Source organism: Chiloscyllium punctatum, chromosome 44 (genome assembly GCF_047496795.1).
Source record: "Chiloscyllium punctatum isolate Juve2018m chromosome 44, sChiPun1.3, whole genome shotgun sequence".
NCBI lineage: Eukaryota > Metazoa > Chordata > Chondrichthyes > Orectolobiformes > Hemiscylliidae > Chiloscyllium > Chiloscyllium punctatum.
In genome coordinates this window covers 18,388,421-18,403,811 of record NC_092782.1, presented here as the reverse complement: position 1 = coordinate 18,403,811, position 15,391 = coordinate 18,388,421, and the positions used below count along the sequence as shown (strand labels likewise).

Sequence of the window (15,391 nt, the reverse complement as noted above, 5' to 3'; positions counted from 1 at the left end):
CGGGGAGAAAGTTAGTGTTTCCTGAGGGAAAGGTGTGTATCTGGGGAGGGTGTGAGTTTACCTGAGGGAAAGGTGTGCACTTGGGGAGGGTGTGAGTTTACACGAGGGAAAGGTGTGTACCTGGGGAGGGTGTGAGTTTACCTGAGGGAAAGATGTGTACCTGGGGAGGGTGTGAGTTTACACGAGGGAAAGGTGTGTACCTGGGGAGGGTGTGAGTTTACACGAGGGAAAGGTGTGTACCTGGGGAGGGTGTGAGTTTACACGAGGGAAAGGTGTGTACCTGGGGAGGGTGTGAGTTTACCTGAGGGAAAGGTGTGTATCTGGGGAGGGAGTGAGTTTACCCGAGGGAAAGATGTGTACCTGGAGAGGGTGAGTGAGTGTACCTGAGGGAAAGGTGTGTATCTGGGGAGGGTGTGAGTTTACCCGAGGGAAAGATGTGTACCTGGGGAGTGTGAGTGAGTGTACCTGAGGGAAAGGTGTGTACCTGGGGAGGGTGTGAGTTTACACGAGGGAAAGATGTGTACCTGGGGAGGGTGAGTGAGTGTACCTGAGGGAAAGGTGTGTACCTGGGGAGGGTGTGAGTTTACACGAGGGAAAGGTGTGTATCTGGGGAGGGTGTGAGTTTACCTGAGGGAAAGGTGTGTACCTGGGGAGGGTGTGAGTTTACCTGAGGGAAAGGTGTGTATCTGGGGAGGGAGTGAGTTTACCCGAGGGAAAGATGTGTACCTGGAGAGGGTGAGTGAGTGTACCTGAGGGAAAGGTGTGTATCTGGGGAGGGTGTGAGTTTACCCGAGGGAAAGGTGTGTATCTGGGGAGGGTGTGAGTTTACCCGAGGGAAAGGTGTGTATCTGGGGAGGGTGAGTGAGTGTACCCGAGGGAAAGTGTGTACCTGGGGAGGGTGTCAGCTTACCTGAGGGAAAGGTGTGTATCTGGGGAGGGTGTCAGCTTACCTGAGGGAAAGGTGTGTATCTGGGGAGGGTGTGAGTTTACCTGAGGGAAAGGTGTGTATCTGGGGAGGGTGTGAGTTTACCTGAGGGAAAGGTGTGTATCTGGGGAGGGTGTGAGTTTACCCGAGGGAAAGATGTGTACCTGGGGAGGGTGAGTGAGTGTACCTGAGGGAAAGGTGTGTACTTCAGGGAGAAGGTGTGTGAGGCTACCTGAGGGAGAAGTCTTGTACCTTAAGGGAGGATGTGTACATGGGAAGGTTTGTGTACCCAGTGAGGCCTGTGTAGCTAAGTGAGTTGTGTCCATGTTGTGTCCGGGCAGTGTTGTACCTCTGGCTAGGCCCAATGTGAGACTGCTGAATTAATTCCCAGTGTTGCTGAGATGGAAACCCTGCTCGGCTTGCCAGCTGTGTACATCGAGGCTGCCACAGGGTTGAACATGGATGACAGCAGGAGCTGCGACTATTGGCCCAGTGCAGGAATGTGGACAACATAACACTTCCCAAGGGTCGTCAACTCTGGGCATTGTCCTGGGATGGGGACAGCACTTGATGTGCTCCAGTTGGATGCCAGGCATATCTGTCCCCATGGTGCCCAACCTTCTGGCGCCCATCAGAATGTAAATAGGCCCTTCAGTACTTGACTGAATGATTCTTGATTGCAAATCAATCAGCCTTTTCCCACATTTGATATTTTTATTATCAGTAAACAAGCCTGTTGAAAGAAACGTTTTGTTAGAACTCAATTTTAAATGTCTTTTTGTTTTTTTTTCATCCTGGGTTACTTCCTGCATTGTCCAGAAGTTGAATCTCTTAATCCCTGGGGAATAAGTGGACAACCTGTAATGTTGATAACCCCACCTAGAATATCGATCAGAGAGAGGTGACTTTACCAATGTGGAGATGGGGGGGAAAGAAATATTTAACAGCCTCAGGTCTAAGGTTGTCAAATGTTCAAAGGAATGGTAGTTTCCCAATAAATGACATTCCTCTTTTACTCAGAAATATTCATTTTATTTAAAGAGTCATGATCTATTGACAGATATTGCCAATAGTTTGAATGTAATAAGTATTCTGGAGACCTCTAGTGGTGTATAATAAGATAATGTTTCCTTGATGGCTCCTTGCATTCAATTTTTTTTTGTTTTTAGTCTCTCATGTGAAGTGGGTGTCACTGTTTGGGCTAACATTTATTGCTCCAACCTGGTGATGAGCTGCCTTGTTGAACTGCACAGGCTTTGGGGTATAGGATCATCCATAGTGGTGTTGTTGATCCAGCAACAGTGAAGGAACAGTGATTATAGTTCCAGGTCAGAATTGTGAGTAGCTTGGAGAGACTTTTACAGGTGGTGGTATTCCCATGTACTTGCTGCCCTTGTCCTTCTACATGGCAGTAGTCATGGGCTTAGAGGTTGCTAAGGAACCTTGACAAATTTCTGCAATGCATCTTGCAGATAGTAAACATTGCTGTGACTGAGTTTCAGTGATAGAGGTAGTGAATGTTTAAGATAATTGATGGGATGTTACTCAAATGAGGTGTTTTGTCCTGGATGTTGTTGAGCTTCTTGAGTGTTGTTGGTGTTCTACCTGTCTAGGCAATTGAAGAGTATTCCTTGGACTCCAAATCTGTGCTTTGTAGCTAGTTTGAGGCTTTGAAGAGTCAGTTTACTTACCACAGAATTCTCAGTTTCTGACCTGCTTTTGTAGTCACTATATTTATTTGCGAGTCCAGTCAGTTTCTCATCAGTAGTAACCCCCAGGATATAAATACCCCCAGAATTCAATGATGGTAATACCATTGAACATCAGAAGAGATGGTTGGATTCTCTTTTATTTGAGATGGCCCATTGCCTGGCACTTGTGTGTTGTGAGTGTTACTTGCCACTTGTCAACCCAAGCCTGGTTATTGAACATAGAACATTACAGCGCAGTACAGGCCCTTCGGCTCTCAATGTTGCACCAACCTGTGGAAACAATCTGAAGCCCATCTAACCTGCAGTATTCTTCAAGAACAAACCACAACAAGCAGACCAAACACAGCCAGAAGCCCTTACCACCTTACCATACATCAAAGAAGTTTCAGAAATGACAGCCTGACTACTAAGACCCCTCAAAATCCGAGTAGCACACAAACTCACCAACACTCTCAAACAAAAACTGACAAACTTAAGAGACCCAGTACAACCCATGGACAAAACCAACGTCGTCTACAAAGTTCCACGCAAGGACTGCCACAAACGCTACGTAGGACAAACAGGAAGGAAGTTAGCCACCAGGATACATGAACACCAGCTAGCCACAAAAAGACACTACCCTCTCTCCCTCGTAGCCCTAAACACAGAGGAAAAAAAATCACCATTTCGACTGGGACAACACATCTATCCTGGGACAGGCTAAGCAAAGCCATGCCAGAGAATTCCTAGAGGCCTGGCACTCTAACCACAACGCCATAAACAAACACATAGATCTGGATTCTATCTATCAACCCCTCAGAAAACGAACAGGAAATGACATCACCACAAACCCCAGGAACCCAATCCAGGACAAACATATAAATAGAAAGCAGGAGACAACAGCTTCGCTTCACTTGGAGGTTGCCACTGATGATGTTACCTAGCCAGGTAATGAAATGTCTGGATATCAAACCTACAGCTCAGCGAGCAAACCTACGCCTTAAACCTCAACCTGAGTTACAAACCTCTTCTTAGATCTCTCTTTAATCTTTCCTGGCTAACTTGTAATTCTCAAGCATCCTAACTGTGCCTTCACATCTCATCCTAACGTAAACCTTCTTCTTCCTCTTGACAGGAGATTCAACTTCTTTAGTAAACCACGACTCCCTCGCTTGACCACTTCCTCCCTGCCTGACAGGTACATACTTATCAAGGTCACACAGTAGCTGTTCCTTGAATAAGCTCCACATTTCAATTGTACCCATCTCCTGCAGTTTCCTTACCCATTCTATGCATCCTAAATCTTGCCTAATCGCATCATAGTTGCCTTTCCCCCAGATATAACTCTTGCCATGCGGTATTTACCTATCCCTTTCCATCACTAAAGTAAACATAACCGAATTGTGGTCACAATCACCAAAGTGCTCCTCTACCTCCAAATCTAACACCTGGCCTGGTTTGTTACCCAGTACTAAATCCAATGTGCCCTTGCCTCTTGTTGGCCTGTCTACATCCTGTGTCAGGAAACCTTTCTGCACATATAGGACAAAAATTGACCCATCTAAAATACTCAAACTAGAATTTCCAGTCAATATTTGGAAAGTTAAAGCCCCCATAACAACTACCCTGTTACTCTCGCTCCTATCCAGAATCATCATTGTAATCTTTTCCTCTACATCTCTGGAACTATTCTGAGGTCTGTAGACAGCTCCCAACAGGGTGACCTCACCTCTCCTTTCCTGTATCTAACCTTACCCCATACTCCCTCAGTAATCGAGTGCTCAAAAATCCTTTCTGCCACCGTCTACCTGTAATCCACTTTCAGAGAACTGTGCCCCGATCTCAAAGGTCCCTCTGTTCCAGTACACTCCATAAGGCCCCACCATTCACCATGAAACTCCTACTTTGATTTGACTTTCCAAAATGTAAGACCTCACACTTTTCTATATTAAATTCCATTTGCCATTTCTCGACCCACTTCCCCAGCTGATCAAGGTCCTCCAGCAATTTCTGATAACCGTCTTCACTGTCCACAATACCGCCTATTTTGGTGTCATCTGCAAACTTACAAATCATGCCTTGTACATTGTCATCCAAATCATTGATATAGATAACAAACAGCAATAAGCCAGCACAGACCCCTAAGGTGCTCCACTAGTCACAGGCCTCCAGTCCGACAAGCATCCTTCCACTAATACCCTCTGCTTCCTACCATCAAGGCAATATTGTATCCAGTTTGCCAGCTCGCCCCGCATTCCGTGCAATCCAACCTTTCAGAGCAGCCTACCACGTGGAATCTTATTAATCTGAAATCCATATAGATTACAGCTACTGCCCTGCCCTTGTCAACCTTCCTGGTCACTTCACCAAAGAACTCTAACACATTTGTGAGGCATGATCTCCCACACACAAAGCCATGCTGACTACTCCGTATCAAACTCTGTCACTCCAAATCTTATCTCTCAGAATCTTCTCAAGTAACATACCTACCACAGATGTTAAGTTTACTGATCTATAGTTCCCAGGTTTTTCTTAGTATGCCCTTCTTGAATAATGGCACAACATTCACTACCCTGCAGCCTTCCAGGACCTTACCCATGGCTAACATTGATGCAAAAATGTCAGCTAGGGCCCCCGTAATTTCTTCTGTAGCGTCTTGCAGTGTTCTTGGATATATCTGGTCAGGACCAGGAGATTTATCCACCTTCGTACATTCTAATGCGTCCAGCACCTCATTCTTCTTTCTTGTGGAATGAATCAAATTGATTCCTGACTGCCTTTGGTGATGCTGTTCCTGAGGGGAAGGCCTGAAATGTTTATCAATTATTAATATTTGGTAATTTAGAGAAACTTGTGTAGAGAAATTATTTACAGAAATTTAGGGCCAGAGTGGAAAGCATGAGGTTTGTTTCCACGGTAGAAGGGTCAATTACTAGGGATCACGGGTCCAAGGGTGCGAGGGGGGAGTTTAAAGGAGATGTGCGATGCAAGTTTTTCACACAAAGGGTGGTGAGTGCCTGGAACGTGTTGCCAGAGGAGGTGGTGGAAGCAGATACAATAGACCATTCAAGAAACACCTGGTCAAATACTTGAATAGGAAGGGAATAATGGGATACGGAAGTGAAGACAGTTTTAGTATGGAAGGGCAAAATGTGTCTGCACAGGCTTGGAGGGCTAAAGGGCCTGTTCCTGTGCTGTATTGTTCTTTGTTATTATTAAAAGTTAACCTAAGTTGTTCATTAATTTGCTGTTAGAAAAATAAAGTCATTTTCCTTGCTTCATTTGACAGTATTTTGAAAAAGGCTTTAAAACTTTAAACTTCTGAGAGCAGTTCAAAATGGGCAATAAATTCTGGCTTTGCCAGTGACACCCACATCCTGAAAATAAATAAATTTATGAAATCCCTCAGTGACTATTGAAGCTGATGTGTTGACTTCAAACAATGTTTTGTTTTGAACCAAATATTTTAAAATCTCCATTTAAAATTATATTGTAAAGAAAAATATTAATAATAGATGCTGATTTTGTCTACCCTTAGAACTTAATTTGATTGTAACCTTGAGTTTGGGCAGTCCTAGAAGGTAAATAAGTTTACAAACTGAAGAGGTCTGTATTATTGTCTAAATTTTCATTGGACCTGACAGCTGATGATATTTATTATCCAGGTGATGATAAAGCAGCTGCAACTATGGCAACAGGAGTGATCACAAACCTGCCCTCACTAACTCCAACTTCTGGGACTGTGGATACATTTCCACGTAAGTGCTCTTAACTTAACATGCTAGCACCATTGCAGAATGGCTTTCACTATATTCAGAAATATTAATGGTAATTGCATGCTATTTCTCAAGTTCCACACATGTTCTAGAATGCTGTGTCTCAAGTACATCAAAGACAACCGTGCTTTAATGCTAGTGTAACCGATTCAGCGAAAATATTAACCAAATCCAGATACCTGGCAACATTACCCTTCTGATAGGGATGGGGGAGTACAGAACAGCAATCGGCCATTCAGCCCTTTAAGGCAGCTCCACCATTCAGTAAGGTCGTGGTTGATCTGGTTGTGATTTCAGTTCCATTCTCTTATCTTCCTCCCAGAAGCCTTTACTCCCTCATCGATCAGTAATTCATCTAACATTTGATGGGCGTTTTTTGCAAAACCAGGGGAAACCTCAATAAAGGCAAAGGGGAAAATAATGTGAAGGAGAGAAGTAAAACTTTACAACAATTCAGTCCTTTAATTGAAATTCTGCATTGCTTCACTGAGTCGATAACAACATTTTAGTTTTCTATCACATGTTCATATTTGATCAGACTGTACATTGATGCCAGATGCTGTTGTATCTAGCCTGAAATATAACTCTGTTACTAACTAACTAGTGCCTGTCAGAATTTTTCGTTGTTTAGTTTTGCTAAATCCTGTCTGAAAGAGTATTGTAGGTCTTGTGGACCTTAGCAGAGGATAGAAACAATTTCGAACTGGTAAGGTGTAAGTGTTTCAAACCAGGAGACCCAGAAACAGAAAGGTTTAAATTATGTTGTTGGTTAGGAGTGAAATAGAAAAGGGCCATGTAGTGAATAAGATTTTAATAAAATGAATTCCACAACTGGTATTCAACAATGTACTATTAATTAGTCTTAGCCATTGACCAGTAACACATGGTGAGAAGGTAATTGGGGCACACTTGAACTGACAAGGAAGCAGCAGAGAACCATCACAAGCTGACTGGAATGGGATGTGGGGGATGTTTAACATCAATGTTGAAATGAAAATCTCAGTCCTAGATTGATTTCTCACACATGAGGGCTACTGAGCAGAGGATTGTATCGGAGCTGGTGCTTAACTAGTGCTGCATAGAAACCTGGAGGCTGAAGGTTTCAGGAATCCTGAAACATTGTTGTTGAATTTTGGCAAAACCCAGAAAGAATATTCCAGAGGGGCAGAATGATTCTTGATGGCCTCTTTTTGCTGGGTGTGGTGTACAACCCTAATTAATATGTTGGAAGGCTCGTCACAACTGGAAAACAATCTGACTAATTAAGCCTTCAAAGCCACAAATTGTATTTGATTCCGTTGCATTTTGTTATTTTCACAAATAATAACCATTTGTATGTTTGCTTCAGTTGGTGGGAGGAATTTTTGCCCCTGATCATTAGTCTCATCACAGTATTTCTCCAAATTTCAACAATGGATAACAAATCCTCCAAGGAAGAATTGGCTAGTTTTTGGCAGTCATGCAGATCTGGATCTGAATCCTGGAATTTTTGTTTTAAAGGACGCATTGGGAGATTGGACAAACTAACTTTTTTGTATATCTGAATGTTATGAGAAGTTTTATTTAGATGTTGTTAACTGTTCTAGAACATGTGCCAGTGGCCAGATTATAAGCAGAATATTCAAAGCGGCTTTGGTGAATTTCTACAGTGCATCTTGTAGATGACGCACACTGCTGCTATTGAGCGTCACTCATGGAGGGAATGGATGTGGTAGCAATCAAGGAACTGCTTTGTCCTGGAGTGGTGTAAAAGTTGTGTCCATCCAGGCAAGTGTAGAGTATTCCATCACACTCCTGAAGATGGTAGACAGGCTTTGGGGAGTCAGGTGGTGGTGAGTTAGTTGCCGCAGTGTCCCTAACTTCTGACCTACTCTTGTAACCACTATGTTTATATGGCAAGTGCAGTTGAGTTTCCGGTCAATGGTAACCCCATTATTGAATTGGAGATTCAATGATGGTAACACTATTGAATGTCCAGATGTCGGATTGTCTCTTATTGGTGATAGTCATTGTGTGACCAACAGTCTGTTTCCCCCCTTTCATCATTCTCTGTGGGAACAAGTACTTCATTCTTACCAATCTATGAAAAACAAGTAGAAGAAAGTGTGGACTGCACATGCTGGAGAGCCAGAGTCGAAAAGTATCAGGCAGCATCGAGTAACAGGAGAGTCAACATTTCGTCAGCTATCCTGCTCCTCAGATGCTGCCTGACCTGCTGTGCTTTTCCCGTGTCAGACTTTTCAGCTGTGGAAAACAATGCTTTGTTTGTCATGTTCTTGAATTTGTTGTACATGTTTTTATTTTATTATATGGGAAGTTAGTCATGAAATCTTTTGAAGTTTAAGCATGTTTTCCCTTCCCATCCAGTATTACAAAAGCCATATGAGAGTGAGAAGCAAAGTCGGATATATCCATTTATTAATCCCACTACTGGTATTGAATTCCGAGCAAATCTACAACGGCAACAAAAGGTAAAGGGTGAGCATTCTGCAGCTGCTAGAACATCAGAGTTCCTAACTATTCAATCGCTGCTGAAATATTTGTTCTACATTTGTGATATTATAGAGAAGTGATTGCAGAGATTCCCTTACATGAACAGAAGTAGTAAGAGCAGGAATAGACCATTCAACCTGCTGAGCTGCTTCTGTTATTCAGTAAGATGTCTGATTTTCTACCTTAACTCCGTCTTAATCCAATGTTTCCATATCCCTTGATTTCCTAACATCAAAATAAATCTGTTCATCTCCGTCTTGAATCTAATCAAAACCTGAGCATCCAGATTTCTGAGGGAGACAGTTGTACAGATTCACAACCCTTTGAGTAAAAGAATTTCTCCTTAGCTTCATCTTAAACAGCTGAACTTTTATCTGAAATTGTCATTTGTAGTTATCATTGTAGAGTTGTACAGTACAGAAACCGAACCTTCGATACAACTCATCCATGCTGACTGTCATCCCAAACTAAACTAGTCTCACCAGCCTGTGCTTAGCTATATCCCTCCAAATCTTTCTTATTCATGTACTTATCTAAAAGTCTTTTAAATGGTGAAATTGTACTGCATCCATCAATTCTTCTGGAATTTCACTCCACACACAAACCAGTCTCAGTGTAAAACAAAAAAAAAATTGATCCTTGTCTTTTTTAAAATCTTTCTCCTCTCACCTGAGAAGTATGCCCCCTAGTATTAAAATCCCCCACCCTCAGGAAAAGATACCTGCCATTCACCTTATTTGTACCCCTCATGATTTTATAAACCTCAATATAGTTTAGTTTATAAACCTCAACCTTCTGCGCTCCTTTGAAACAAGTCTAAGCTTATCCAGCTTCTTCTTACAACTCAAATCCTCTATTCCTAGCAACATCATGGTAAATTTCTTTGGCTTAGTATTAATAGTATCCTTGACATACACATGCACCACATTCTGCACACACACTGCCAGCCAAAGGAAACATTCAGCAAGCCAATGTTCCTTTTAAATGTACACATTGAGCAAAACCAGCTTTTTCAGTGTGTTGTTCTTTTCTATAGCTTGTAGGGACATGTGCACACATTATTTAATTCAATGTAAGACTAAGGTAGTATCTTCCAAGCACTGGGCTGCCATGGAAATATACAGCTTAATGGGAACAGGGTTGGCAGCTTTTACTAGCAGAAAGTGAGGACTGCAGATGCTGGAGATCAGAGGTGAAAAATGTGTTGCTGGAAAAGCGCAGCAGGTCAGGTAGCAGCAAAGGAACAGGAGAATCGATGTTTCGGACATAAGCCCATCTTCTCATTCCTGAAGAATGCCCGAAACGTTGATTTTCCTACTCCTTTGATGCTGCCTGACCTGCTGCGCTTTTCCAGCAACACATTTTTTTGCAGCATTTACCTCAACAACTCCCTTAAATATGTTTATCCTTTTAATGAGATCCTGTCCCTTTTCTTTTAAAGTTCGAGGGTATTTAGAACATTCTTACTCAATCTCTCACTATAGAATGCTCCCAGGAAGCTGGCTAATTTTATTTTGCTTTGTTAATGGGATGTGTGCCAGTATTTCCTGTCCCATACCCAGTTTCTTTGGAGAAGGTGGCAGTTGCCTTCAGAGATGTGATGCCAATCAAGTGGTCTGCTTGGTACTGGATGTATCAAGCTTCTTGAGTGTTGTTGGAGCTGCAGTCATCCAGGCAAATGTGGAATATTCCATCACACTCCAGATGTGTGCCTAGTTGATCGGGGACAGGCTTTGGGTAGTCAGGAGGTGAATTACTTGCTGTAGTATTACTAAACTCTGACCTGCTCTTGTAGTCACTGTAGTTATTCGATGACTCAGTAGTGACACAGAGATGTTCAGCACAGAACCAGACCCTTTGGTCCAACTCGTCCACATTGAACAGTTATCCTAACCTAATCTTGTCCCATTTGCCAGCATTTGACCCATATCCCTCTAAACTCTTCCTATTCATATACCCATCCAGATGCCTTTTAAATGCTGTGATTGTACCAGCCTCCACCACTTGCTTTGGCAGCTCATCCCATGCACACACTACTCTCTGTGTGAAAAAGTTGTTCCTTAGGTTTCTTTTATATCTTTCCCCACTCACCCTAAACCTATGCCCTCTAGTTCTGTACTCCCCCACCTCAGGGAAAAGACCACATACTTTTTGACTCTGATTTCCAGCATTTGCAGTCCTCAATTTCTCCCAGGGAAAATACCTTGTCTATTTATCCTATCCATGCCCCTCATGATTTTCTAAACCTCTATAAACCTCAGCCTCTGATGCTCCAGGGAAAACAACCTCAGACTTTTTCCACCAGGACTCCCACCCACCCTCCGAGTACCCCTTCTCCTGCCTCCAACACATCCCATCCACCTGGACACCCCGTGCTAGCCTGTTACCTGCCCTTGATCTCTTTATTTCCAACTGCCACGGGACAATGACCACCTCAACTTGTCCACCCCCCCTCACCCACTCCAACGTCTCACCCTCGCAATGCAGCCCTCCACTGAACCCAACCTCACCACCAATCCAGCAGAGAAAGGGGATGCAGTGGTAGTTTGGCGCACCAACCTCTACACCGCTGAAACCAGGTCATCTACCACTGCTCTCTTGACCACAACCTCACCTCCCATCACCAAACCATCATCTCCCAGACCATTCACAGCCTCATTACCTCAGGAGATCTCCGATGCACAGCCTCCAACCTCATAGTCCAGGAACCCCGCACCACCCGGTTCTACCTCCTACCCAAAATTCACAAACTTGACTGCCCTGGTCAACCTACTGTCTTTACCTGTTCCTGCCCCACTGAACTCATCTCTACATACTTTGACATCGTCCTATCCCCCAGTCCAGGAATTCCTCACCTATGTTCAGGACACTACCCATGCTCTCCACCTCCTCCGTGACTTTTGTTTCCCTGGCCCCCAATGCCTCATCTTCACCATGGATATCCACTCCCTGTACACATCTATTCGCCATGGTGAAGGCTTCCAAGCCCTCCATTTCTTCCTCTCCCATCGACCCCACCGGTACCCTTCCACTGACACTCTCATTTGTTTGGCTGCACTGGACCTCACCTTTGAATCCTCCCACTTCCACCAGACCCAAGAGGGCATGGGCACCACATGGGTTCCAGTCATGCCTGTCTCTTTGTTGGGTACATGAAACAGTCCATCTTCCGCAGGTACACTGGCACCATTCCCCACCTTTTCCTCTGCTACATTGATGATTGTATCAGCACCACCTTGTGCTTTTGGATGTAGGTTTACTCGCTGAGCTGCAAGGTTCATTTCCAGACGTTTCGTTACCTTACTAGGTAACATCTTCAGTGGGCCTCATGCAAAGCAATGCTGAAAATTCCTGCTTTCTATTTATATGTTTGGGTTCCTTTGGGTTGGTGATGTCATTTCCTGTAGTGAAGTCACTTCTTGCTCCTTTTTTCAGGGGGTGGTAGTTGGGGTCTAACAACACACTAAAACAGCAGCTAATGAACTTGAAAGACCCTATATAGACAATGAGCAAAACTAATGTCATTTACAAAATACCGTGCAAGGATTGTAGCAAACACTACATTGGACAAACAGGCAGAAAACTAGCCACCAGGATACATGAACACCAACTAGCCACAAAAAGACATGACCCTCTCTCACTAGTATCTTCACATACAGATGGAAGGACACCACTTTGACTGGGACAACACATCCATCCTAGGACAAGCCAAACAAAGACACTCACAAGAATTCCTAGAAGCATGGCATTCCAACTTGAACTCTATCAACAAACACATCAAGTTAGACCCCATCTACCACCTCCTGAGAAAAGGAGCAGGAAGTGACTTCACCACAGGGAATGACATCACCAACCCAAAGAAACCCAAACATATAAGTAGAAAGCAGGAATTTTCAGCATTGCTTCGCATGAGGCCCACTGAAGATGTTACCTAGTAAGGTAACGAAACGTCTGGAAATGAACCTTCCAGCTCAGCGAGTAAACCTACATCCAAAACTTCAACTTGAGCTACAAATCTTCTCAAAGCTCACTACCACCTTGTGCTCCCACGAGGAGGTTGAACAGTTCATCAACTTCACTAACATGTTTCACTCTGATCTTAAGTTCACCTGGGAGAAAGTGAGGACTGCAGATGCTGGAGATCAGAGCTGAAAATGTGTTGCTGGAAAAGCGCAGCAGGTCAGGCAGCATCCAAGGAGCAGGAGAATCGACGTTTCGGGCATGAGCCCTTCTTCAGGATTCCTGAAGAACACTGACAACACTGACATCTACTACAAACCCATCGACACCCACAGCTCCCTGGACTACACCTCCTTCCACCTTCCCTCCTATAAAAGCGCTATCCCTTTTTCCCAATTCCACTGCATCTGCTCCAAGAAGGACTAATTCCACCACAGAACATACCAGTTAGCCGCCTCCTTCAAAGACTGCAATTTCTCCTCCCACATGGTCGACGATGCCCTCCAGTGCATCTCATTCACTTCCTGCACTCTCCCTGCCTCGAGCCCCACCCCTCCAATCACAAGGACAGAACCGCCCGATCCTCACCTTCCACCTCACCAACCTCCGGTTACATCACATTATCCTCAGCCACGTCCACCACTGACAAACAGACCCCACCACCAGGGATATATTTCCCTCCTCACCCCATCTGCATTCTGTAAAGACCATTCCCTCTACGACTCCCTTGTTATGTCAATGCCCCCCACTAACTCATCCTTTCCTCCAGGCTACCTTTCACTGACACCACAGGAATTGCAAAACCTGTGCCCACACCTCCCCCCAGTTACCTCTGTCCAAGGCCACAAAGAAGCCTTCCACATTTGTCAGAGATTTACCTGCACTTCTGCACGCATCTACTATATCCATTGCTCCCAATGTGGTTTCCTCGACATTGAGGAGACAGGATACCTACTTGCGGAATGCTTCGGAGAACATCTCCATGACACACGCACAAAACAACTCCACTGTCCCGTGGCCGGGTACTTTAACTTCCCCTCCCATACCACCAAGGACATGCAGGTCTTGGGCCTTCTCTATTGCCGAACCCTTACCACCCAACGCCTCGAGGAAGAATGCCTCATCTTCCACTTTGTGACCCTCCAACCACAAGGGATCAATGTGGATTTCACCAGTTTCCTCATTTCCCCTCCCTCCACCTTATCCCAATCCCAACCTTCCAACTGAGCACTGCCCTCTTGATCTGTCCGACCTGTCCATTTCTTTTCCCACCTATCCGCTCCACCCTCCTCTCCAACCGATCACCTTCACCCCTACGTTTAACTACTTATCGCATTCTCGGGTATCTTTCTGCCAGCCCCAAACCTCCTCCCATTTATCTGTCAGCCCCCTTGGACCATTGACTCATTCTTTGAAGAGCTTATGTTCGAAAAGTCAATTCTGCAGCTCTTCGGATGCTGTCTGACTAGCTGTGCTTTCCCAGCACCACACTCTTCGAGTCTGATCTCCAACATCTGCAGTGCTTGCTTTCTCTCAGTCTATTTAGCCTCTCCCTATAGCTGAAATTCTCCAACCCCAGCAACATCCTTGTCAATCTTTTCTGAACCCTTTCAAATTTCACAACATCCATCCAATAGGAAGGAGACCAGAATTGCACGCAATATTCTAAATGAGGCCTAATCAATATCCTGTACAATTGCAACATAACCTCCCAACTCTTGTAGTCAATACTCTGACCAATAAAGGAAAGCATACCAAATGCCGTCTTCACTGTCCTATCTCCCTGCAACTCTACTTGCAAGGAACTATGAATCTACACTCCAAGGTCTCTTTGTTCGACAACACTCCCCAGGATGTTACCATTAAGTGTATAAGTCCTGCTAAAATTTGCTTTCACAAAATGCAGCACTTTGCATTTATCTAAATTAAACTCCATCTGCCCCGCCTCAGCCCATTAACCCATCTGTTCAAGATCCTGTTGTACTCTGAAATAACCTTCTTTGCTGTCCACTACACCTCCAATTTTGGTGTCATCTGCAAACGTACTACTATACCTCCTATGTTCAGGTCCAAATCATTTATATAAATGATAAAAAGTAGTGGACCCAGGACAGAACCTTGTGGCACACCACAGGTCACAGGCATCCAGTGTGAGCCAGTTCTGTCAAAGATTTGTCAGAGATTTCTACCTTTGAGCCAGCTCTGTATCCAAATGGCTAGTTCTCCCTGTATTCCATGAGATATAACCTGGCTAACCAGTCTCCCATGGGGAACCTTGTTGAATGCCTTATTGAAGTCCATATAGATCACATCTACTGCTCTGCCCTCATCAACCCTCTTTGTTACTTCTTTTAAAAACTCAATCAAGTTTGTGAGACATGATTTCCTACGCATAAAGCCATGTTGACTATCCCTAATCAGTTCCTTCCTTTTCAAATACATGTAAATCCTGTCCCTTAGGATTCCTTCCAACAACTTGCTCACCACCGAGGTCAGGCTTACTGATCTATAGTTCCCTGCCTTTTCCTTACCATCTTTCTTAAACA

General features: G+C 44.1%; 1 protein-coding gene across 2 annotated transcripts in view; it reads left to right on the top strand.

The window, feature by feature from the left end:
• Positions 1-15,391, top strand: part of LOC140466773 (coiled-coil domain-containing protein 38-like) — a 66,450-nt gene continuing 51,059 nt past the window's right edge. Inside the window, exons 1-3 of one of the 2 annotated variants that reach the window (XM_072562390.1) lie at positions 1-32; positions 6,282-6,374; positions 8,760-8,863. In XM_072562390.1, coding sequence (XP_072418491.1) covers positions 6,305-6,374; positions 8,760-8,863 — 174 coding nt within the window. In that variant the 5' untranslated portion in view covers positions 1-32; positions 6,282-6,304. Of the gene's footprint in view, positions 33-3,213; positions 3,565-6,281; positions 6,375-8,759; positions 8,864-15,391 lie in introns of those variants that run through there. The other variant, XM_072562389.1, reaches the window with a different exon arrangement.